The 27,780-nt window shown below is 37.9% G+C and overlaps 1 protein-coding gene across 1 annotated transcript in view; it reads left to right on the top strand.

Annotated features, from left to right (window-relative positions):
* Positions 1 to 27,780, top strand: part of PLCXD1 (phosphatidylinositol specific phospholipase C X domain containing 1) — a 173,217-nt gene that overhangs the window by 87,234 nt on the left and 58,203 nt on the right. The window contains exons 3-4 of the mRNA XM_044072470.1: positions 11,713 to 11,841; positions 21,152 to 21,307. Coding sequence (XP_043928405.1) covers positions 11,713 to 11,841; positions 21,152 to 21,307 — 285 coding nt within the window. The remainder of the gene's footprint in view (positions 1 to 11,712; positions 11,842 to 21,151; positions 21,308 to 27,780) is intronic.

Raw genomic sequence — 27,780 nt, 5'->3', positions numbered from 1 at the left:
CGCTTCCAATATATATTTCAGATCATGCACCAATAACAAATAAAATAAAAATGCAGGTTAATGAAATAAAAATGAAACACCAGCTCTTCGCCAGCTACCTGTTAAAAAGAGAGGAATTTAAGGAATGGGAAGTAGAAATTATTCAGGAGTTATCATGGAATAAAAGTGTGGAAATAAAAGAAAAAGAGATACTGTTAAGAAGTAACAAGCATTATTTAGAGGGACTGACAGAGGTTAAAGTATTGCAGAATAAGGGAAATCTCACAGAACAAGAACAGACACAACTACAGAGTGCTAAAGAGAAAATAAGGGACTATCTTGATAATCTGCATGAGTTTAGAAAGACTGCTGTTAAGCAACTAGGTTTTGATAATAACTCCAGAGCACTAAAATGTTTAGCACAACTAGGGTTGCCACCTTTTCAAATGCCCAAAGCGGGACATTTTAGGTACAAACGTCAGATTTTGCAGGGCAAAACATACCCACGGCCAGTACAAAGGACAGAAATTCACTTTTTTGCCTAAATAAAAGCTTATTCTTGTAACATTGTAGTTGCTTATTCTGTTTCTTATAACATTTAGGTGTTTCAGATACAGAATAACTGTGTTATGCAAGTATTATGTAAAATATAGGAAATATTTTTGTCCTAAAATCTCAGGACATTTGCCATTTTTTAAATTTTTATGCAGGAAACAACTGCCAAAAGAGGCATTGTCCCTCGCAAAGTGGGACAGGTGGTAACCATAAGCACAACGGCTCAGGCAACAGCAAGACAGAAAGTAGAAAGGGTTGTTGCCATGCTTAGGGAGCCTTTAACAAGGAAAATAAACAGAGATCCTGTAGCAGTATCAGAAATATTTCAGAAATTTTATGAAAATCTGTATAAAGCACAGAAATGTAGAAATCGATGAAAAAGTACAAATGGAAATTTTTATGGAAGAATTAAATATACCAAGGTTAAAGGTAGATGAGGATCAATTACTTAGGTTAGGATAGGAGGAGATAAGATAAAATGGTGATTTACAAAGAATGTACAGGAAAGTCTCCAGGAATAGATGGTATTCCTCTGGGAGTTTGGAAGCTAGGAGGAAGAAAGTGATAAGATCTGGAAGTTTTTTTGCAGCAATATTTTAACTGGAGGAGAAGCACCAATATCCTGGACTAAAGTGGTGGTGGCTGCAATACCTAACGATGGTAAAGACCCATCCAACCCAGTTTCATATGGGCCTGTTTTTATTCTAAACCATGATTATAAAGTATTTATGTCTATAATGGCTAAAACAATGGAAAAGGTAATGCCAAAATTGATATATATGGATCATTATGGTTTTGTGGAGGGGAGGCAAATATTTGAAAACATTTATAGAATAATGGTGATCAGGATGGAAGCAGAATATAAGAAAATACCAATGCTGTCGGTGGGTCTTGATGCAGAGAAAGCGTTCAGCAGAGTAAGCTGGGATTTTATGACTAAGGCAATGAAAGCATTTGCATTCCCTGATAAAATTGTAAGGCTGATTAGGCGGATATATGAGGGATCAGAGGTGAAAATTAAAGTCAGGGTTCCTCTCTGATAAGTTCTGTTTGAGTAGAGGAACAAGGCAGGGGTGTCTTCTTTTCCCTTTGTTATTTGTGTTGTATTTAGAACCACTGGCAAAGAAAATAAGGGACTCATAAATTCAGGGATGTAATTGGTATGGTAGTCAAGAAAGGCTGTTTTTATTTACAGATGGTACCATTTTATAACTGATAAAATTAAAAAGGGACATTTCAGCCCTGTGGATCATTCTTAGACACTTTCAAGTCTTTTTGGGATACAAAAATGAAAGAAAATAATACAAAGGCAGTAGCTGCAGACTCTGCACCCATACCTGAATTGGTTCAGCAATACCAATATTTATGGGGACATGAAAAAAATGAAGTACTTCGGAGTATAGCTTAAAAAGGATTGAGTTATGACAGTTAAGGATATGTGGAAAGAGACTAAAAAGATTATACAAAACCTGAGAAACTGGAAGCTCTTTTTATGGATATGGATAGTATGACAGAAGCAGTGAAAATGTTTTAGTCCCTTTAGTTTTATACATAGGTCAGGTATATTTTTATTAACAAGAGTAGCATTTGTGATCAACAACTAATAAACAGTTGAATGATTTTTTTCTGTGGGGGAAAAAGGCAAGAGTCAAGTGAGATAAGGTGGTCCTTCTAATAGAACAAGGTGGTTTGGGATTACCTGATTTGAAGGGGTATTTCAGAGCTACAGAGTTAAGGCACCTATACATAGCACAAGCAGAAATCTATCATTCAAAGTTGAAAGGGATGATGATGAAACGGGGAAACTCAAGAAATAAGAGACTGAGATTTTAGATGCAGATGCCTAAGGAGAATAACAATAACCATACAGAACGTTATATTCATAAAGTAGCAGAAAGTATTCTGAGTATTAAGCTAACACAAAGTAGAGAAAAGAGATTCTGCCAGTAGGGACGACTGCAATCAGGGGTACATGGAATAGTTAAGAGGGAGATGGAATTTACTAGAGAAAACTGAAAAAGGACCAAGGTATTAGGAGCAAATAATTATAGAGGGAAAGGTAATAGAATTGGAAGAGGCCAATAATTAATTTGGACTGCAAGCTAGAAATTGCATTCACTATTAAGGATTGATATCAGAATATAGGCAAAAAGAGAAAGAAATAGGGGGATTTTAAGCAAAAGATCAGCACTGGTAGAGTTTTAGTAGAATCTAAAACAGAAGAACAGAAGGGATAATTAGTAGGGCATATAAAATATTGCCTAACTGTAGGAATCAATCAATCAGAGGAGGTTAGAAAGGATTGGGAAGACAAACAGTGGTGGTATGTGTATAGCTTCCAAATATGCAACAAAAAGTCTAAAAAATTTAGGATTTTTCTTGGAAGTGTTTGCCTATGTATTTTATGGGTTTATGTTAAATCATTGAACGCTTAAAAAAAGTGAACAATGATTTATCAAACCCATGTAAGCGAAAGCTAACAATCTGAAATGCTTAGAACAGCGATTTTTTTCCAAAGGAAAAAAATCACTGTTCCACAAAACAAAACAAAAAAAATTAAAACATTACATAAAGTGGGGGGCTTCTCCCCCACACACACATACACACCCTCTATTTAAATATACCAACTCCGAGATCGCACTACAGTCACAAAAATGGCAAAGTAACAGAAGCAGCCAAGCAATTTCTTTTCCAGGGAAAGAATTTGCTTATGCCATTTCACTACGTTGCCTTTTTGTGCTTTCAAGTTCGATTAAGATGCATTCGAAAGAATGCGCCTTTGATCATTTAATAGGAACCCATATTTTTATACCCCACGACGCAAACTCAAATGAGTTTTCCTCAGATATATTGCAAATGGTAGAGGTGTGATGGGGAAAAAAGAGGTAAATGGGAACTTATTTTTGGGAGTGTAATAAGTTGGCAGACTTTTACAATTTCCTGCATTTACTAGAAAATGCAAATCAAGATTTAAACCAACTGTACTAGAAGTAAGTGAATATAGCAACAGAGATAAAACAAGAGGAAATGGAATCTTTAGAAAAGGAAGGAGCAAATTACATAGAAAACAAAGGGAATTGTGGGAACAATACATGCAAAGTAATGTTGTGGAGGAATAATGAGGTTTAAGGGATGTCAGGAATTGAATGAGCTATGTAATGTTTGACAATGACTGAATAGCTTATAGATTATGTATAATGTTGGCAGCTGAAAATATGTCCGTATAGTTTGTTTTTATTTATATGAATATATGATTGCTTATGTCATAAGTGATAATATCATAAAGATGTTTCTTGTTAAAAAAGGTGTTACACTTACATAAGGTTAAGGCTGGAGTCTGTTTCACATGAATGCGGAGCCTGTTCCACAACGAGGGGATCCCCTGAGACACATAGTTGTCTCGCCAATATGTCTTATTTATGTTGCAAGCAAAATTTACATCCTTGGATCTAGTGGGTCTGATGCCTTTTGTTTTGTGGATGTACAAAAGGTTGATCAGTGCTGGATCTAAGAATGCCTTGTACGCCAGACATAGATCAACTCTCAGTAACCTATATGAGACAGAGTATAGAGATAAGCTTTAAAGCAATCTGTATAGGATATTTGTTTATACACTGGATTCTCCTGGTAAGGAACATTTGTGGGTGTTCCAACTGTTGCACATGTTTGGTCAGGTATGTACCAAAGGGGGCATTACACTCAATGGTGGGTCCAGTATGGGCTGAATAAAGTGGCACTATCACTTGGGTGACATAAAATGATTTTCTTACTACTTTGGCCACATGTTGGTCAAAGACCAGATTACTGTCTACATATATTCCTAGATCCCTGACTACAGAGTCAGTCCTTAGGAGTGTCTTGTTGATGGAGTTATTAGCCTGAGGGGCAGTTTTCCCAAAAGGCACTATAATGCATTTCTTGGCATTGAGTTTTAGTCTGTGACTTTGGCACCAGTCATTTGTCTGTGTTAGACCCTCTTGTAAAATGTTTGTGTCATGTGGGGAATCTGTGATAGCTGCCAATTTTCAGTCATCTATGAACTTGGTCAGCCAAAGACCTTTGACATTAGCCTTTACCTCTGAGAAGTAGATGCCAAATAACAACAGTCCCAGCACAGAGTCCCGAGGTACCACATTGCTGGCCAGTGTCTTAGTGGTGGTGGTATCACCAGTCCTGACTTTCTGGGTTCTATTTGTGAGACAGCTGGCAATCCAGTGAGTTATGTAGGTGATTATGCCCAGTTTGGTGAGTTTGTCAACTACACCAGAGTTGTATGAGGTGTAGGCAGATCCAGCTAGGGGGTATGCACAGTTTTCCCCTCATCCATTACTTTGGTGAGCTTCTCATAGACGTCTACCACATTTAGTAGGCATGATGGGTCCATTGTCTGAAAGTTGCCTATGTCTTTGATCATTTCCATGGTAACTCATTCCATGGCTTTGCATATTAGACTAGTTAGATTAATAGGTTTGTAGTTTCTGGGGCTGATTGATGGTCCACCCTTGTGAAGTGGGATAACCATTGTAATACTCCATTTTCATGGTACAAAGCTTGTTTTGAGGCTTTAGTTGAAAAGTGACTCAAGTGGTCCTGATAGTCATGGTGCTACTGTGTGTGTTGTGTACATTGGGATAGTCATGCTTTGAGGATTGAGGAACATTTGCATATCTTTCTGCTACAACAGACAGATAAACATATCTTTGTGATGGTGTCACATCTACACTAGAGCATGATGCCTGTACAATGACTGTGAATCATTAAGTACTGGCTGTATGCTATGTGCACTGTGTCTCTAAATTATGCATTAAGATTTTATAATTTACTAAATGGGAATGAGATAACAAAGAAGTCCCTGAAAATGATAATCATATCCTAATGATGGCAATGGATGGATCTCATACAAACCCAAACCAACTAGTTGTTAAGGAAAGAGTCAAGAAACATACACTGCAAGTTAATAACAAGCTTCAGACTTCTGTCCCAACCCTGGAGGTTCTTGTCCCTGTTCTTTAGTAATACAAGATTAACAGATCCATGAGTGGAAAGTACATTATTGGGATAAGGTACCTTTATGTTGCTCCAGGGGATACAAATAAAAGGATTCAGACACTGTGTTTTTAGGACTACAGATTTCATTTTGCCCCCCCATGGGACAAACTACTATATAATCAAGTATAACAAAACCAAAAAACACCCAGCAAATATGCACGCACCAGAAACTGAAGAAACCAAACTCTGTGCACAGCATTGCAAAGCCAGAAGCAAAATATTTACAAAAATGAGACCTCCTCATTAAATATCACCAGATAAAAATTTGGGGAATGTCCTACATTAGTTTCATTAAAGAAAGCAACAAAGAAGGCATGTCAGGCTTGTCCGTCTTACATTGTACCTGTGGATATCGAGTAGTAATTTATTAAAATCCACAAAACCAGCTATATAAAATTTATGTCATTATAATAGAGCAATATAAAGCATTAATATCTGGACCTTACAAAGTCTCCATTGGAAGTAAATATACCACAAAGTGCACGTAATGTTCAAATTGTGGTTCTGTCCCATTGTTTTCTACTTCTTGAATAATTATGTCTCTGCTGTCCATAATAATGTGCAGTGGAATTTTTAACATTCACCTGCATTATCACCAGATGAGAAAGGTGAGGCTTTGATTTAACATGTCATTTAAAAATGTCACCTTAGGAGTATAACACCCACGCTATACTGCACAATAGTGAATAGTGAAATAAAATCCAAAAGTCTGCTGTGGAATAGAACCAAAAAGTTTCCTATTTTCCCAGTATGAAAGGTGTGTGTGTGTGTGTGTGTGTGTGTGTGTGTGTGTGTGTGTGTGTGTGTGTGTGGTACTGCACATCACATAAGCATATAAAATATATTTGTTAGCATCAGCAGTACGGTTAAATGTGAAGTGCTATAACTAACTGCTGAATGTTTGCAAAAACAGAGGTACTACATTATGAATAAACAGTCCTAAATCCTATAGAAAACAAGTAAACTGACAATTTTATTACAATGTGCATCAATAGTTAAATGTAATTTTGATGGTATCCCTAAATATTGAATGATGCTGGGAAAGGAAGGTAAAGTATTTCCTGTTTGAACTTGATGGAGAGGGTGGTCCAGAATATAGCAGCAAGAAGTTTTTTTTTTTAAAATACAGAAAAGGATAAACTGACAATTTTCTTTATGGGGTACCTCCACCACCAGATTTGGTACTTGCTTATGACCAAATATTCTGCCCTGAGTAATGGAGATTGACCTGGCCATACTTAAGCACAGATCACACCTGTGACAGCCAGTCCAGCTTTAGCAATGTTTTGCTGCAGACATTTACATCTTGTACCACTTGTATACGTACAGTCTATCATATAGATACAAGCCTAAAGACAGCCGATCTGGTCGCAGCAGTGGACATGCATGAAGAAACAGTGTGAGCAAAGGTCAAATCATTAAGAGATGCTGTAAGTGCCTCTGTCTGCTGAAAAGTGGCATTATTTATGTCATTTACAGAGCCCCAAAGTGATTATATGGCCTCTTTGCCTGTACGGTCCATATCCAGTATGTATAAAGACACAAAGTATCTTGGTGTTTCTTGACAAGCATATATATTTGCCTTTGATGACATTATAATGTAGCCTTAGATGAGAATTAGAGTACTGCCTATAACAATAAATCCAAAAAGTGTACTTTACTGCATGTGGTGCATGCATATATTGGTGTTTATTGAGGCTGTATTTTAAATTATGACATTTGTATGTACCTGAATATAAGTAAGATGTACAATTTGAGAGAGATTCACACAACAGCAAATACATAGTTTCTGTTTAGAGTGTACAAAGGATCAACATGTTTTACACAGGAAAACAATGTATCGCTATTACAGAGAATTAGGAAGCATTTACTAGTGATCAGATAAAGTTATGGCAGGCTGCACGGTATACAAGGACGGAGAAGAGACTGTGATCAGGTGACCCAAGTTTAATTCATTGTCAGGAGTGGGGTAGGAAGGTATGTGGAAAGGGGCATCATTTTATCAGTTAAACCATTCTGGGAGAGAGAGTGGATTACTGCCTATGATCTGTCTGTTTTCTGGTGATGGGGGTAGTGCTGTGGTTACTTGGCAGAAGAATATGGCATAGATGGACACTGAAGCTAGCTAACTCTCTATTTGGTGATGTGTATGACATCAGCAGCTCTGCCTAGTTAGGGATGAAAAAATTCCCCATGCTGCTACATTAATGGTGTCATACTGGTACTGTATATCCTGATTTCCTATCCATGTTCTTCCCTCAGTGCTTACACTTAGGCTTCTCTCATCTCATTCTTACTGTGGCCTTGATCTGAAGAGACAGGTCAGAAAGATGTTTGGGTGAGTTTAGAATGGATGATCAAAGAAGGACTCTGGGATATGGCTGATAGATGCCGGCCACCAGGGCCAAAAAATTACATAAGTAATGTATTGTCAAATCATACAGAAAAAACTCTGGTACACACATTTATGCTTTTGTCATTGGACTGTATAGCTAATATTTAGGGTATAGAGAAAAATAATAGACTGCTTGATATGATAATATACTGGTAATGAATTTTATATATACATATATATACACACGTACACACAGCATCAAGGAACTGAAAGAATGCCTAGTTTACTACATTGGTTAAAATGGAAGAGATTCTGAATAATGTATCTGCCTTCACATTTCTATTGTGTTTACTGATGTTTTTAGCATATTTATACAGAAGCTTTATTTGATGTATTTAATGCTGGTATATTTTTCTGTTTTTGATCAATCATACAACACAGTTTTGATTGCCATTGTAAACTTTATGCAATTTAATGAAGTGAGTGATTATATTATTTCAGTTAAGAAAGCTCAGGGTAGTGGACAGAAGATTTTCACTTCATTTTAATAAAGTGATCTGTCATTAGAAGTTAATGCATTTTGTATCAGTCTGTATACCCAGATGGTGTCTGTTGTACACGGAGTGATCCAAACTAGTTTAATATTATAAATGTTATTTTACTTTAGTCTCTCACACAGTCTCTTTCCTATATCCCATCCACATCTTCTGTATTTCTTCTAGACCTCTTATTTAGTGCTTGTGCCTCCTATGCTTTTTGAACAGAAAACAGGCTGCAGGTTTCTCACAACATCTCTTAAACTACATTCTTTCAATCAGTGCATAGTCTTCTGAGACATTGCACCACTGATGTAACCTTTTTCATTCTACATAGCTTTCTAGTCCATAGATTTGGATGCCCTTAGCTTCCGTCTTTCAACACTTTTCTCTTTGCAGCTTTTTGTTGACTTGTGTTTCCATGCATGACTCCCTGTTGTGCAGTGGTCTACCTCCTATGTGCTGCTGTCATTTGATTTCTTTTTCCTATGCCTTATTCAAGGCTTTCTCTGCTTCTCTTACTTGACCTTTCATTTCTTCTTACCAGTGATAAGCTAGGACACTGGAAGAGGGAGGTGAGATCTGGGGATCATGACTGTCATCCAGTAGGAATTCTAGGATTTTTTTGTATGTACTCTGCTGGCTGGAAGTCATGACTTCATGCCCACTATTCTGTGCCTAGTGTGAAAGCATGTTTCCATAAATCCGTGATTCCAGACAGAGAACATAAGGTGGCAGATTTATATTCCTCCCCAGATGTCAGCAATCATGGGCCCCTCAGATGCAAATCTTGTGGTAGAATTCTGATAATACCTTTGCACCGGGACGGGAAAGCCAGACCCAGTTATTGACTTCAGATCTGCTTGGTTAACTCTTGCAGCATCTATGGCACTAATAAAAGTCTGCTCACCTAGAAGGTAACTGGGGTAAAAGAGGCAGCTAGCTGTATATGTTTTCTCCTTTACCTCCCTATATAGCATTCTATTTTATTTGTTAATACATTTAACATATAACCGTCACAGGCTGCATAAGCTGTTCAACTGACGGGTTTGACTTTAATTCCCCTCCTCCAAATTTGCATTCACAGATTTCTGTACACTGTAAATTTAATTTCTCTCCTCCACTCATTCATATTCAGGATGCCCTCCCTTGCCATGGCTGCCTTTAACTTCCCTCCTGCACTCATTTTCATATACTTCCCTTTTTCCTTAGGGATTGCCTTTTACTTGTTTCTTTCTGCTATATGACCTTCTTGTCCAAAAAGAAACCACAATTGCCTTCCTTCATTTTCTCTGTTTTCCAGTGAGTGCTGTGTATATTTCCATTTTTCCATTGCATTTCTTTTCCCTGGAGCTCTACTTATTTTTCATAGTCTCCATGCATTAAATTCACTGAATGCAGAGCTGACCTCAAGTTCTAAAAGCTTAATTAGCTGATATACAACTTAATCCAAGAAACTTAAGCAGACAGATAGTGTTTTCTGGACTAATACTTTAGACACACAGTCTAAACCTTGTCTGCCAACTACAGACAATCAGTCTTGTGTCCATTTGGCCCTGCAACGCGCCTTCTTCTCACTCAGTGATGACTGGTCCATATGGTCTGATGTGCTTGGCTTGCCTATTTTATATAACCTGAAGTTCAATGGAGTAATTGATTTTGGAAATTTACACTTGTTTCTGGCAATTATCACATCAAAAAAACATTTTTAAGGAACTTAGTGATTTGATTAACAAACATTTCCAGCAAAATGTAAGGTCAGGCTGATAGGCTACAAAAAACAAAATTCTTTAAAAATGTTTAACTGTCAAGATCCAGGTAAAAATAAGCATACATGTAATCTTTATTCTGACAGGCGAAGCAATTACTTCTCTTATTTGCATTTATCTAGAAGCTCATACAGTACTTCTGTTTTTCTGTGTTTATGTTATTTCAATTTTTCTGCATGTAGCTTTTGTTTATATTCTGTAATCAGTATTCAGCATATGCCTTTAAAGCGCAAAATGGAATCCTAACATAAAACATAGTCTGGAAGGTTACAGATTTATACAACTTCAGCACCATGGGAAAAGTAAATCTTTATTAAACAAAAAGTGGAACTGCATTTGACTAAATATGTTTTCTTGCTGGAGGCAAACCCATCAATAAGGTCATGCAAAAGGCTGCACATCCTGTACCTCTGCTCTGGCACTGCTGTACCTCTGCAGAAACAGAAGTTCCCATCTGCAGTGAGCCCTTTTGAATGAATTGCCAAAATCATACTTCAGACATGCAGTTTCTGGCCATTTTTGACTCCTTTATAGCTCCCTTTAACATCCTTTGTGTCTGTTCTTTATAGTTTCCTTGCTTTCATTGTGTTCTAATACCCTTTTTCCAGTGCTTTCGTCCTACTCTTTGCTCTTAACTTCTTTCTCCTGCCTTTGCCTTCACAGTTTTTTTCTCTTTTAATTTTAGTTACCTCTAGTTTCTTTCTCTATGGCTTCAGCATTACTTATAGCTCCCTTTCCTGAAACTTACTTTTCTTGTGTCTCTTTCATCAACTGTTGTTATTAAGCTATATATAAATATCCTCTTGCCCTTCCTTATGCTCATCACTGACCATGTTGTTTAATTTCACAATATCTTGCATCATCTCAGTGCAAACATTATTCTACTTTGTCAATATGTTACTGTACTTCGTATTTTCAGTGACATTTCTAATTCAACTGCTGTTGGATGCATTTCCCTTCATCATGATAGCAAAAGCAATGTCTTTTAGCTTTTGCCGGTTGGGGTAACCACAGCAGATCACCGATCTGCAGATTGATTGGCAGTGGTGTTTTTACAGTGTCAAGTTGCCCGACGCCCAACCTTCACAGAAGACACACACACACACACACACACACACACACACACACACACACACACACACACACACATATCTACCTGCATGGCTTTGAAACTCACTCAACCACAGGAGGACATGCAGACTCCACACAGTAAGTGCTCCAGCTGAGAATCAAACCAGAGAACCTCTTGCTGTGAGGCAACAACACTAACCACTGCATCACCATGATCTGAACGTTTCATGATAAAGTTTGAAAATTAATATACTAGCTTGGGAGACTCTCTCTTCGTTAAGCTTTGGTTTTTAATGATCATTATCTCTTCAAGTAATGTGGCTTAACATGTGAATAAATCAATCCTTTGTTTGGATAGGTGCCCATCAAATGTTAAAATCCCCTACTTTTAAATGTATTTTTCTCTTTCATTGTCTAGGAATTAAGTATCAAAGAGCAGCTGAATGCTGGGATAAGGTACCTGGATCTGAGGATTTCCCACAAACCAAATGACACCTCTGATAAATTGTATTTTGTGCATGGAATCTTTACAGAGGTGACTGTACAGGTAAGTGAAAATCAAACATATCTAACCATTAAATCGTTACTAGATCAGAAATATAGAAAGTATCCTAGGTATGCTTCAGGCAGTATTTTCTGGTATTTCTAAATATCAGAATTTTGCTGTTCAACATTCCATCATAGAACCACATACGAAATTACTTTATTTCAAATACTGACAGCAGTGTTATTTATTTATTTGTTTGTTTGTTTGTCTGTTTTGTATAGCTAGTCCAATATCATACTTTAAAGTGTAGCTGCACAACCTTAAACAACCTTAACAAACCATTTGCACATAAACATTTTATTTGTATACAATCATCGCAAACAACTACATTTTAGACACATTTTAACTAACCAAGGAACATGTTCAACTATAACCTATCCTAGGTTGTTAATACAATGAGGCTAAAAGGCTAAGTTTAAAAGAGACATTTACTTCCTTCTCCAGATATTAGTCTAATTTATTACTTACATTCTTCATAAAGTAAATGACTTTCACAAATGCGCAATGCAGCCCTTTAAATTTCTTGCAGCACGTTTTATTTTTGGAAATGTTTATCTACTTCCTCCATAACATGTTTTCTTAGAGCATATTTAGATAACAGTACTTAATATGTCCTTCATGTTCTTTCTATATTTAAATCATCCTGAAAGATGCCCCACATTAAGAGATATTATATTGGTAAATTACCACATGCATAGCAGCTTTACTATTTCCATATGCATGTTTTTGTGTTGTAAGAAATGTGTCTAGTAGCAGGATACAAAAAACATCCTGTCTGTACCAGCAAAGCATATTTCTTTGAAATTAAGATATGACTTAAAACAAAATATTCAATTTACATACAATGGCTTTATGTGAGAGCAGTTTGTAAACAAGGAAGGGTTCAATTAAAATAAACTGCTGGAAGTTGAAAATGAAAGCAATCCATAAAGTAATGTCAGTATCATATTTTTTAGAATTTGTACATAATACAAATGTACATAAAATATTTAGATTAAGTATATAGTAAGATATATGTCCATCTGGCTTCCACTGTACAATATACAACCCATTTCTCTGTCTATCTATATATATGTATATAGAAGAAATAAATTAATTTAACCTTTTGATAAATTAAGATCAGGGGTATTCAGTTAGTACCTAATGTAGCCATTATGACTTTTTATTAGTTGGTTGTTTGTCTTTCAGCTTTTCCCGGTTAGGGGTCTCCACAGCGGAACTCCAGTCCGCTAATGATTGGGAGGAGATTTTCTTGAATGCTGAGGTGCCAGCTCAATGTCCAACCTTCAACGAAGGCATGCCCATTTATGGCTATCTTTCAAATGCCACCCAACCATGGGGAGGACATGCAGACTCCACACAGAAGAACTCCCCGCACTCCAGCCGAGAACTGAATGGGAGAACCTGCTGTAAGGCAACAATGCTACTGCTGCACCACCACTAGTTGGTCTGTAGCCAGACACTTTACTTTGTCTTGTGTACTATCTCTCCTTATTTGCCTCCTAACTGCTGAGAAAACAAAAAGAATGACAAGATTAAGAAAAAGGACCAACTGTGAATCATAAGAATACAGTGAAAAGGACTTCCTCAATTGCTATACACTGATCAGCAGCTTAACTTCAGCTCTGGATGCCGGCAAAGAATAAAGTTAGAGATCCTGAAAGAAAATCAACTAGGAAAGGTGAAGAGAAAACACTGGCTGGGAAGAATCCTGCAGCTGTTCAGCAAAAAGCAGTTCAAGCTCCAGCTTTGGTACAAAACATGGCTTCTAGTCATTTAGAGAAAAAAAAAAAAGTCAAATGTACTCAGAGGTGATTAAAATGAATGAAACATTGAAGGAGTATATTAAGTCAACAAAATGTTGGAAAAATGGAAGAAGCTTTAAGCAGCTGTTCAGATGAAATGATAAAACTGCAAAAATTGTAGTCAAAATGAAGAAAAGACTGGCTAAGTATGACACTTCTCAAGAAGATGTTTCAGGACAGCCCACACAGAAAAAAACTCAGATTTTCTACTGTACCAGAGAAAAAAAGCACAAATAACCAATTAGACTGGTATTACTCGGCAGGATTTGTTAACTGAAAGGGCACATTGAGTGTATGCTTCAAACCTGGCCATGAGAACCAGCAACAATCTGTATTAGTGAAGATGCAATCATAGCAGCACAAGGAGTTGATCCTGACAAAATTGTGCCAGAAGGGCAAAGTATTACAAACTGGAGACAGTAGAGTGTTTGTAGAAAATGATTATTCACTGTACACCAGGCAAAAGAGAAACAAATTTATGCCAGAAATCGGAATGATGAGAGGCAGGAGTGAGATTCAAGCTGCTGTATCCAGCAGTCTTCAGAATATTTTTTCTGAAGAATCAAAGACATTTTTGATGCAGAACAGGCTAGGGAGAAAATAGAAAAAAAAAAAAATTGTCTAACAAAATGTGTGCCATCAAACACAAGAGAACATTGGTTTTCATTCTTCTGACAATAAAGCTTATAGAGAGACTTTGCCAGTGAAACCTTTTCTAATGTTCCAAAGGAAAATGCTTGAGAGTCATAAAAAAGCATAGGAGTTGACTAAGCTGGGAATTGGTGGTGTGAAGCTCATTCTGTATTTACCTAACTGGCCTTCAGGCATAGTTACTGTAATTTTTTTTTTTATTATTGTATATAAGCCTTGCACTTGTGAGAAGCTGCTCTTCCTGTAGTGGTGATTTCTGGTGCTTGTATGCATGTAATCACCAGAAGTTGAAATTTCCCTGTAAAAACCACCTCAGTCCTGCATTACTCATAGGGCAATTAGTTTGCAAGGTGTACTTTACCTTATTATAGCACCCAGTCCTATTGCTTCTCAGAGAGCATCTGGTTTTGCATTGTGCAGCATCGCTGCCTGGGTTAGCTGCAGATTACCCCAAGCAAGTATCCTTCCCTCCTTTGGTTACAAACATCCTCAACTCCTATCCTTTCAAGTGCACATTAGGGCCTGCAACCACTAGTCTCTAACTTATTTTTGCAACACCCACCCCTCATATCCATTGGTACCGTTTTTTTATTATTGAAAGAATAATTTTTTAAATATTTTTCACAAATCAAGGTATGTTTATATAAATCATTAATAGGATCTCTAGTTTTAATAGAACAAAGATGTTCTTTAATGCATTTTTTGAAACTTTGGGCCCAATATAGAAAGCTGGACACCCCGAAATTAGAAACTATTAAAAGAAAATGGCAAGTAAGACTTGGTGCAGATAAGTTCCAAGGCCTAAATGAGAATTCTTCTTTTGGCTTTTTCCAGTTAGGCCTACATGAGACTTCTTCTTCTTTCAGCTTTCCCCAGTTGGGGGTCACCACAGTAGAACAACAGTCCATAGAATGATTGGCAGTGTAGTTTTACGGTGTTGAGTTGCCAGCCCAGCACCCTACCTTCCACAGAAGGCACATACATGCACACACTCACACCTAGGGCCAATTTAGAGTGTCCAATCCACATACACCATGTCTTTAGGATGTGGGAGGAAACCGGAGCACCCGGAGGAAACCCACATGACTACAGGGAGGACATGCAGACTCTGGACAGAAGGCACCCCAGCCGAGAATCAAACTGGAGAACCTCTTACTATGAGGTGGCAATGCTAACTGCTGTATCACTGCAGCCACCCCCAGGACTAAATGAGACTATTAATATAAAATGTTTTTTGAAAGAACAAAGGTTGAAAATTAAGTAATATTTTTTGTAAGAACCTTTTTTTAACTCTTACAGAGTAGAATGCATTTTAAAGTATTTTTTAGAATGCTTTCTTTATTTATTGCTAATTATTTTAGGAAGTTTTAAAAACTACTTGAATGTTAATTAAATTTTATTGATTGCTTGTTTTTATTAATTGCTGGATTCTACTGGTTAAAGATTGTTTAAAGGTCTGTGATGTGGTTTGTGCAATTTGGTTTTCTGCAGAAGTCATTTGAGACAAAAGTGTGATATTAAAGTTTATTAACGCTGACAAGTTGTGTGTTTTTTTTCTCCTGTCACTCGTATTGTCAATGTGGTTTTTATTTTATTTGCTATTGTGAGACACACTGATGTACCTCTTACCAGGCTGGGTAAGGGAAAGGTTGCAGTTAGTTGCTTATCAGGGGCCAGGATTCACCAGATCACACAAGCACTCAGGTCACTTACCTCTAAGTACCAGTATGACTCAGTGATAGTCCATGTGGGCATGAATGGCCTGAGACATACTGTATCACCATGGACTATATGAAAGTAGACATGGCTGAGCTTTCAGAATATGTCACAGGCAGGTATGAGCCTAGCATTAAGCAGCATTCTACCATTGCCAAGGGTAGTGCTACAATACCAGCAGAAACTGATTGACTTTAACAATTGGCTTAGCTACTGATGTCATTCCAAAGCTTAGGAAGACATGCTGCTTTGCCAGGGATGGTCTTCACCTGTCACCTCTAAGCTTTCAGATATTGGCCAACATATTATCTAACCCTTTAGTGCCTTTTTAGGTATTGTCAAACAGACAAACCTTCCAACATAACAAAAGCTACACAGGACAAACTAAAGGTGTTACTGCTCAATGCTAGGAGTCTCAAAAAGAAACTGAACTCTGTGGAAGCTCTCCTCACCGTGAAAAATGCTGATGTCTGTACAGTTACTGAAACATGGTTCAAAGCCACCGAAAGCACTCCAGCAGTGCATGGCTTTAATGCCGTTTATACATTCTGACCCCCCCCCCCCAAACATGAAAGAGCAAATGGTGGAGGTGTATTTATCTACATAAAGGATAAGCACACCTCAAGGCTGGTCAAACAATATCACATTCTTGAGCTACTCCATGTCCAACTAACCATGGGAAAAATCTATTACCATATTCTTACTAATTACAAGTCACTCACCATGAACCAGGAAACCCATACATCATAATTGAAGTTACTAGAACCCCTAACTATTCAACCCAATACCATACTCATAAGTGATTTTAACTACCCCTGCATTAATTGTTAAGTATACACCATCACTAACATGCACGCCCAAAGATTTCTTGACTTTGTAAATTTAAATGCCATGGAACAGATAGTCTGCACTCCCACTAGGGGAACAAATGTCCTAAATCTGGTACTTACAAATATGGAAGAGTGCTGCCCCCCCCCCAACATACAAACACACACACACACACACACACACACACACACACACACACACACACACACACACACACGCACACACAGTGCGATGTCCTCACAGGTAAGAGCAGATTACAAAGTGGTCTCCTTGAAATAAAGGTAAAACTAGTCCGCCCACCTAATCTCAAAAACTTTAAGAACTTCTCTCAGGTAAATTATTCCCTATTAAGGGATGGCATAGATAATTTCAAAGCTCCTCCAAATCCAGAAAACACAGAAAGCCAAACAGAGGCTTACACAAAAGCCCTGTATGACCATATAAACCACTTCACAGAAACAGCAGTATCAGACCAAAACAAACCCAGGTCAAACATCAAAACAAGCCACCCTGGTACACCTTTGGTATTAATAGGTTGTACAACAAAAGAAAGAAAATCCTCTCAAGAAGTAAGAGGAAATGTGCACAACAGAGCAAACTCTCCCTCATTAGTCTAAACAAACAAATCAGGGAACTAGTCAAGTCTCTGAAAGCAGACTTTGAGGTAAGAGTAGCCTCCAAAGCCAAGGATAACCATATGGCATTTTTCAGTTATCTCTGCAGTCTTAAGGGGTAACACCTAACAATGTGCAGAATTAGTTCTAGATGGTATCAACTATACTCAGCTGGAAGATAGAGCAAATCTACTGGCTGACAAATTCAGCTCAAATTTCACCTCCCCATCACCCCCGGTTCTCCCCCAAGAAATACCCTCCACCATTCCACTGCCAATTATCACCAAAGAACATGTTGCCATTGTGCTCTCTAAAACTAAAACCATGGCTTCAATGAGGCTTGATGATATACCAGCTTGCATCTTAAACAGTTTAAATCAGGACTTATCAGGCCTATTAGGATCACTATGTAAAAGTGCACTGATTATAACATGTGTAGAGTTGATATGTTTTCTTTTACTTTTGCAGAGGTGACTGTAGGGTAGAAATAAAAGGAAAAGAGATATGGTTATGAAGTAAGAGGAATTATTTAGAGGGACTGACAAAGGTTAAAGTATTGCAGAGTAAGTAGAATCTCTCAGAACATGAAGGGTGGAACTGCAGACTGCTTTGAGAAATAAGGGGGTATCTGGATAATAGGCATGAGTTTAGAAAGATTGCTGTTAATCAACTGTTTTTTGATAAAACTCTAGAGCACAAAAAACTTTTAGCACAATGACATAGGCAACAGAAAGAAAGAGTTGTTCCCTGTAACAAGAAAAATAACCATCAGACCCAGTTTCATATAGGCCCATTTTAATTTTAAACCAAGTTTATAAAGTGTTTCTCTATAATAGCTAAATGAATGGCAAAGGTGTTGCCAAAAATGATGTATATGGATCAGTGTGGTTTTCTGGAGGGATGACAAACATTTAATAACAGTAATAGAACACTAATTTGGGTCTTGATGCAGAGAAGGTATTTGAAAGAGTAAGCTAATTTTTTTATGAATAGGACAATGGAAGCATTTGATGGGGCCATGGTGGTGCAGTGGTTAGCATTGTTGCCTCACAGCAAGAGGTTCTCCCATTCGATTCTCGGCAGGAGCGCCTTCTGTGTGGAGTCTGCATGTCCTCTCCATGATCGAGTGATGTTTAAAGACATGCAGGTAGGTGCGTGCGTGAATGGGTGTGCCTTCTTTGAAGGTTGGGCATCGGGCTGGCAACTCGGCACCGTAAAAATCCACTGCCAATCATTAGCAGACTGGAGTTCCACTGTGGCGACCCCCTAACTGGGAAAAGCCGAAAGATTAAGACTAAGTTAGACAATGGAAGCATTTGCATTCCATGATAAAATGCTAAGGTTAATTTGGAGGATATATGAGGGATCAGAGGCAAGGATTTAAGTGGGAGAGTACCTCTTTGATAAGTTGTGTCTGAACAGAGATAAATTAGGCAGGGGTTTCCTCTTTCCCATTTATATGCATTATATTTGGAGCCATTGGCAAAGAAAACAAGGGACTCAGAATTTCTAGGTTCTAATTGGTATGGTAATCAAAAGTTGGCTTTAATTGAAGACAATATCATTTTGTACATGACAAAACCAGAAAAGGTCATCTCAGTGTTGTGGAACATTCTGAGACGGTTTCAGGTCTTTTCAGGATATACAATTAATGAAGATAAAAGAAAAGGCTATATCTTTAAATTATGTACCCACACATGAAGTGGTTCAGCAATACCCATTTTTATGGGGACATAATAAAATGAAGTATTTATGCGTATGGATTAAAAAGGCTTCTGTTATGGCAACTAAGGATATGTGGGAGGAGACTAAATAAAATATAAAACAAAACCTGAGAAACTGGAAGCTCTTGTTTATAGATATGGATATCAAGATACAAGCAGTGAAAATGTTTTTATCCCCTTTAGTTTCATATACAGGTCAGGCATATTTTTATCAATCAGAGGAGAAGTTCTGGACAATAATTAATGAAGGCTTGAAGGAATTTATCTGGGAGAGGAAGAGGGAAATGGTCAACTGGGATAATAGAACAAGGTGGTTTGGGATTACCTAATTCAAAGGGATATTTTACAGCTACACAGTTAAGGAAAATATGGAAGCACAACTATATACAAGTGGAAGGGATGATAATGAAATGAGGAAAATTCAAGAAATACGGAGAGAGTGGGATTTTGGATGCAGAAGGCGAATAAAAACATCCATACAGAACATTATATTCACAAAGTGGCAGAAAGTATTCTAAGAATTAAGCCAGCATAGGAATGGAGAAAGAAGAAATGAAATTTTGCTGATAGGAATGACTGCAATTACACATATAGAGAATAGGAAAGATGGAGCTGGAATTTATTGAAGAAAACTGGCAAAGAAACCAAGGTATTGGGAGCAAGTGTCTAGAGAGACAAATGTAACAGAATGAGAAGAGGCCAAGAAGACATTTGGATTGCAGTCTAGAGACTGGGAGTGTAACGAGTTAACAGATTTTAAAGATTCCCTACAGAGTACTCTGTCACAAATACTGGGTGAGCAAATGGGTGTAGCTAAGGAAATGATTCTTTAGAGCTGGGACGCAGGACCTGAATGTCCAGACGTAGTATTATACCTTGCTAAGCTTAATTCTGGTGGCTTTTATAATTACTAGTAAAATAGATCCAATCCAGTCCAGATGTCTTCTTGGCCTTCTGGTGGCTTTTATAATTACTAGTAAAATAGATCCAATCCAATCCAGATGTCTTCTTGGCCTCTTCCCATTCTGTTACCTTTCCATCTCTAGTTATTTGCTCCCAATACCTTGGTTTGGTAAATTCCAGCCCCCTCTTGCCTAATCTCTGTACCCCTAATTGCAGTCATCCCTACCGGCAACATCTCTTTTCTCTATTCTCACGTTGACTTATTTCTTAGAATACTTTCTGTTACTTTATGGGCTTAGACATCATCTTATCTTTATAACATATCTAAAGCTAGCCCTGTATTGAAAGCAAAAATATTTGGGTTTTGGAAGCACTGTACATAAATATAAAAATCTGTGCATGTAAGTTTTAATGAACTTTGTAAAGACAATCAGTCTTGCGTGAGTGGAGCACAGTCAGAAATATATATGGGTATTAGAATGTTTTTTTTTTTTCTATTCTGTTGGGAAACCAAATTTAGAAGACACATACCTTCTAGAATGGAATGGGAATGGGATGTTCAGCAGAGGAGGAATATTCTACATGGTAATTGCTACTTTTTAACTAAGCTACAGCATAGCATGTTCACCTAATGCACCTATCTGTGCATCTTTATGGAGCATAGAGTTGATATGATCTCTTTTATTGCACTCTGTTGCTGAAGTACTCATATTAATCTGAAAGCTTAAATAGCCATGTTATAAAAACCTATGTTGGTCCAGCAAAAGTTATATCACCTCAGTGTCCCAGTGTTTTCTATCCGTAGACCAACTTAAGTTTACACTTTTTTCTTATTTTCTCTTGCTGTCTTGTTTTTTTATGTTTATTCTACATATGTTGCTACATAACTTTGTAAAGTTAAAAAAATTGTTCTTTTAATGTTTTTCTATATGAACCTGTACCAGTAATGGCTGAGTTACAAAGACTAAGTGCCAGTGCCATTCATTTTGCTGTAGCCAGAACTGGCATATCATAAAATGCACTACTATTATAATTTATCCTTATTTTGTATCTGATGCATGTTTTACAGGATATTCTGAAGGAAATTGCAGTGTGGTTACAACATCATAAAAAGGAAGTCATTATTCTTGCCTGCAGATGTCTTGAAGAACTGAACCCAGAACAGCATCTTAATCTGGTTAATTTATTAATAACAACATTTGGAAACATGATATGCCCCAAACAAGTAAGAAAAACATGTGAGTTTAAGTATTTCAGATGGAAGCAATATGTGTTCATTTTGTTCTGTCACCACCCAAACACCATACCCATTTCTTTGGTTGCTAAGGATGGTTATTTCCAGTGTCTACATACAAATGCCACTTTTGTCTTTAACTGGAAAGTCCCTAGCAAATGAAAGGGGACTCATTTTCTGGGAAAGATTTGATGTACAAGAATCTACTCTGCTTTACAGCATGACAAAGGATCAGTTTGAAGAAATTCCATTTCCAATTCAATAAATGAAAGAACTTGGCAAGGAGAACCTCTGAGGACTACAGTTACTATAGACAGGTGCCTGGTCCACAATCAGCTAAGTCAGTTTTGAGCAGGCAGGCAGTTCACTGATGCCAGTATACTTACAGGGTTACACCTGTTCACCTATGCATATCCTAGTGCAATGACTAGGGCATAGACACCTGGATTTCATTGAGTATGATGTTTTTATTTTACATAGTTACTCCATATATGTAGTAGAACAGCTCTCCTTTACATAGTAATTTTTTGCTATCAGCCTTGCTTCTTTCTTTCCTCCCTCTAGTTGTCTGTGACTACTGACAGCCTAGCCGAGTTTCCTAAATACCAAGAGCACTGTCTGGTTAAGTGACTTGCTCAAGTTCACACAGTAGGTAAATGGAAGTGTGGAAATTATACCCTGGACCACAGGAAGCATACTAATAACAGCTCTTAATCCTTTGTGGCAACTACCAGTATAAAGCCAAACATCAGATACATTGGTAGAATGTAAAGTACAATTGTGTAAGTAAAACTTAACATAACAGTGGATGATTGAATGATCACTGCTGTAGTAGCCTTAGCTATATGGGTTATATCCTGCCAAAGATATAGCAGCTAGTCAGGCAACCTCAAAGCTTCAAGGAACCTTCCATGCACCCAAACTCTCAAGCAACTAGAGTTGAGCTGACTAAAAGACATGTTTGGGCATGAAGCCCTTCAGAGCATTCCTGCCATCACAGAGAGGGAGGCTGAGCCCTGAAAGGACAATGCTAGGAACAACAAAAAAATAAATGTCCACACATTGACATAAAACACACACAAAAAACAGGGGGGGGGGTGGAGGCAGGGAGTGGCTACCGCAACAGTGATTATTCTAACATCTACTATTACACTAAGTTTTAGTTACACAACTGTACTATGTTCATCATATTAATCACCGCTGCAGTAGCCATAGATATACAGAAAGATTACTTTGGCTAACAGCATTTTGGAGGTAGAAGGAGAAGTGTCCAGAAGACCCTGGTGAATGGTCATAGCAAAGCTTGAACTGGACCTGGAGAAGGAATCAAGCTTATAATGCTTGTAAAAGAATGTACAGAGGACCAAGTAGCAGCTTCTAGAATACTACCCTTTCCAAAAAGCCATAAATGAAGCCAAGGCCCTGGTAGAGTAGGCCTTGATCCTGCCTTGAATAGTTTTGTTTTAGTGAATATAGCAAAAGGTAATACCCTTTGACAACCATTTCGAAATAGTCAGTTTTGACTTACCTTAACAAGTAATGAACAATTTATCCAAAATTCTGAAAGATTTAATTTTGTCAAGATAGTACCTAAGCTGTCTCTGGTCATCCAAGTTATAGAGTATCCTTTCTCCCTCATTTTTAGGTTCAGGAAAGAAAATGGAGACATCGACAGTTTGGGTTAAAGTAAACTGGGATAACACTTGGGGCATAAAAGAAGGATTCGTTTTCAAAGAAATCCTGTCCCTATTTAACATGACATAGAATGGACACACCATAAGAGCTTGCAACTCAGATACCCTTCTTGCAGAGGTTCAAGCAATCAGCAGAACTGTTTTCCATATTAAGAACATCAAGCCAGCCAGATTAGCTGGTTCAAATGGAGCAAGTGTTAGTTTCTCTAACACAAAATTAAGATCCCAAGGAGCAGCCACTGGTTTTCTTGGAGGCCTCTTATGAAAAACCCTTTTCAAGAACATTTTGACATGAGACTGCATTTAAAGAGGAGGATCCATGGGCAGACATGCTGAAATGCCCGATAAATGAACACCTAATAGAGGAATAAGAAAAGCCATAGGATAGAAACTCACACAAATATTGTAGAATCAGAGAACAATTAGCCCTGAATGGGTGCTGGTTATGTTGTTGGCACCAGCTAGAACCATTTGCTAACATATGATTTTCTAGTAGCAGGCTTTCTTGCCTCCATTAGTACATCCTCACATCCTCAGCAAACAGGTACCTAAAAAAAATTAAGACCCTATCAGCGAGGCAGTCAGCTGAAGTTGACTGATGTTGGGTTATATCAAACACCCCTGTAATTTTGTGCATGGAGATCCAGTCTGTGACAAAGTTTGTGGTAATTGCACTAGTCATTTCCAAAGGAAGGGAGAGCCATGGTTGCCCGGGCCTCAAGGGAGTCACCACAATGATCTTGAATCTTCAGAAGTACCCTGGATATTAGTGGAAAGGGTGGAAAAGCATACAAGAACATTTATGTCCAAAGAAAAGAAAGTGTCTGTCTTCCAGGCCTTCCTTCATGAAGTTCTGGAAAAGAATCTTGCCAATTGATTGTTCAGAGGGAAGGCGAAGTAATCTATGTGAGAAACTCCCCACAGAAGGGTCAAACCTTAGAAGACCCTGATCTTGTTACCATTTGTGAGAATCTGCCCTGGTTCTGCAGCTTGTCTGCCACAAAATTTTGCTTTAACAGAATGTAGGATATGTGTAGAGTGAGACTGTGATGTAAAGCTATATCCCAAGCTAGCATGGCTAGCCTGCATAGAGGTGCAACCTGGTTCCCCTTGCTTGTTGATGTACCACATGACTGTGGCATTCTGTTTAACCACTTGATGAGGTCATGGGGACCAAAGATCATTTAGAGAGTTGAGTGTCTTGATCATGGCAAGCATCTTCTTGATATTTATGTGCTTTCATCAGTCCTTGGTGCTCCACACCCCCTGCATTTTTATCCCTCATGAAACTGCTCCCCCCCTGAGCAAAGTCTGAAGCATCTGTGATGATTGACAGCTTTGGAGCAGGGAGGGAGAATTGGAGACCTGGGTTTAAGGATATCGGTTGTCTCCACTAAAACGATTTCTCTTCTGACAACCCCCAGCACTGGGATTTGAAAAGATAAAGAATGTTGATGCTGGGACCAAAGAGTTCTGAGATACCAATGTATCTGTCTCATGTGGAGTCCTGCCAGGGGTATCATGAGAATCATAAATGCCTTGTGACTCAAAATCCTGAGATATTCACTAGCAGTGACCAAAGTCTGAGTGGAAAACCTGATAAATAGATTTAAATAAAGATATATTTTTCCTGGGAAGAAAAGCTGCTTGACCAGAGGTACGTAGTTGACATCCCAGGAGCACAATCTTGAATGAAGGAGTGAAAAAAGACTTTTGAATGATCTCTTGGAATCACAACATGTGTAAGAGATCACTTACCCAAGAGAGAGAGAGAGGCAGAGAGTGACAGAAAGATTCCTGACACTTTAAAAAAGACTCTGCAAAGATAAGCAAGTCATCTAAATATGGAAAAATGTGGATACTCTGTAGGCTGCAATAAGCTGTAACTGGAGCCCGACACTTTGTGAACACACTTGGTGCAGTGGAAATTCCAAAGGGTAAGGCAGAGGACTGATAATGTGATCAGACGCACACAACCTTAAGAAACACCTGAAGTCTGAATGAATAGTGATGTGATGATAAGCATCTTTTAAGTCTACTAGGAAGCTTGAAAGAGAAAGAAGAGGTAACAAGTCATGAAGTGTCATCATCTTGAATTTGGGTACCATCACAAACAGGTTTAGAAAAGACAGATCTCCAAGCATTTTATTTCTTTGGAGCTATGGACATACTTGAATAAAATCCCTTCCCCACCTGAGAAGGAGGAACTGGTTCTATCACTCATTGGGACAGCATGTGATAACGAACAGGTGGAAACAAAGCAGTCTGATCTGTAGCATGAAGAATTACCCCCTTGAAAGGAGGAATTTCCTCCCATTGCCACCTGTAACATTGCTGAATGATTTTCAGAACCCATTTGTCTGAAACCATCTGTTGCCAAAGAGGAAAATGCAGATTCAGAATTCCTGGAAGAAAAATAGGGGCCAGGGTGGGAGGGGTTCACATGGTCTCTTACATACCCGTTTAGACTTGGTGGACTGTCCTTGGTTTTGGGAGGTTCCGGACTTCTTTTTGAAATCCTCTTGCCATTTCTTCTCAAACATGTGTTTACCTGTATTTTGTTGAGACTGTTTATTCATTTTTGGCCAAAATTAGATGAGGAGATAGAAAAGTCCTTTGAAAATTTGGAAAAGAAAGGATAGAAAATCTTTGAGATTCCCTAGATCAGCCTTCCCCTTTCTTCACACTTTTTGATCAGCTCTACAGAAGAGGAGCCTATCGCTAAATCTCTATCCAGGGGAGAATTTAAAATCTCATTTTTAACATCATCTGGGAGGTTCTGAGAATAAACATGCAAACTTCCTGAAAACATCACCAGTGGCCACAGCCCTGGAAAAAGTGCCAACACAGTCAAATACACACTGTAAGTAATTAATAGTGATGTGCAATAGAAGAAAGTAAGTTATTTAAAGCAGATTTTCCCTTACAAGAAGAAACTTCATATAAAACATTCTTCATGCTTTCATAATTTGTCAGAGCAACCTTTAACATATCATCCTGGCAATTCAAATTCTGAAAATCAAAGTTGTAGAAGTATATACTTTTTCCCATACCTGTCAGTAATGTTCCCATCCTTATTAGAAAGACTATGATTGAAATAACCTAAGTGCTTAGCAGTAGTGGGATCAGCTAATGGGTCAGGTTTGGGAATAGGGTATGCAGATTGAAAAGACTGTGGAAATTAATAAATCCTACCTGCCCTTTAGGGGCAGCTGACTATCAGGTAAATGGTACTGGCTGCAGCCCCCTCAATGAAAAATTAAAAATGAATGATTTTATTTATTTTTATGCTGGCGCGCAGGCATGAGCTTAAATAATTTGTTTTCCCCATTATGTGAGTATGGAGCTCCTTGCCTGCTACTGCGCATGTGTGGCATACTGAGCTCTGAATTTCATAAAAAAAGAAGAAAACAATGGTCTTACTACAGCCTAGCATTATGCTTGCTTAAATGATAAATAAGGCAACTAACTGAAACAAGAAAAGTTACTTGAAAAGGGGCTCTCTAGGCTGCTGTATGAAGCAGCAAAGAGATGTTTTTATTAGACTGGACTGCCTCATGTGATTGAGGCTGCCTGGTTTGAAAAAAGTCAGTGTGGGTTTTTTAAGACATACCAGTGTGGAGCAAGTTTATTTATTTATTTAGTTGGTATTACAAATGCTGTATATATATATATATATATATATATATATATATATATATATATATATATATATATATAAAAACACTATCCATGCCTCTCATCCACAATGTAGGACTTGGAAGGTAAGTGCTTTTTAATTAAAGAGTGTGTGTGTGTGTGTGTGTGTGTGTGTGTGTGTGTGTGTGTGTGTGTGTGTGTGTGTGTGTGTGTGTGTGTGTGTGTGTGTGTGTGTGTGTGTGTGTGTGTACATATGTGGTGTTACACAGATTTTCTTTTTAGAAAATCAGTGAAGATTGTAGTTAGCAATTAATGGCAGGCATTTCAGTTTTAGACTTGTATGTTCTTTGGAAAGCTTGTTTTTTTTCGTGAGGGGGGGCATATTACTAATGACTGTAGTTAGCATATAATACCCAATATTTGAGATATAAACTTAGTATAAGCCACGGTGGTGCAGCAAGAGGTTCTCCCGTTCGATTCTCAACTGGAGAGCCTTCTGTGTGGAGTCTGCATGTCCTCCCCGTGGTCTAGTGGCATTTAAAGGACATGCATGAATGGGTGTGCCTTTGTTGAAGGTTGGGCGTCGGGCTGGCACCTCAGCACTGTAAAAATCTACTGCCAATCATTATTTATTTATTTATTTATTTATTGTACATTTACTAACCGGGGAAGTCCGGCTGGACAGAGGTCTGTTTTCAGCAGAGGCCTGAGGAGAAAAGCTCGACATTCAATAAGATATATAACATAAATTGTTGACATGACAATAGAGCTCATATACTAGTTTAACTACACTATGCATTCACAATAGAGCTCATATACTAGTTTAGTTATGCATACACAATTTCACACATCAAATAAGATAGAAACATAAATCATTGACCTGACATTAGAGGACATAAGCTATATTAGCTATACATTTGCACTTTACACAGTCATGATGGTTGACATTATTAGCTGGTCTGTACATTATCTGTGGAGTCTTGGTTGAGAAACTTTACATAGTAGTAATACAGAGTGTGTCCTTGACATAAGAATAGCTGAAGTGTAAGTCTACATATAAGCATTCATTGTATACTTCATTCATCGTTGTTGGCAATATTGGCTAGTAGCACTGCTGGAGGTTGAAAACTG

This window comes from Protopterus annectens, chromosome 5.part0 (assembly GCF_019279795.1).
Source record: "Protopterus annectens isolate FY-2018-M chromosome 5.part0, PAN1.0, whole genome shotgun sequence".
NCBI lineage: Eukaryota > Metazoa > Chordata > Ceratodontiformes > Protopteridae > Protopterus > Protopterus annectens.
This window is presented reverse-complemented; position numbering and strand designations above follow the sequence as displayed.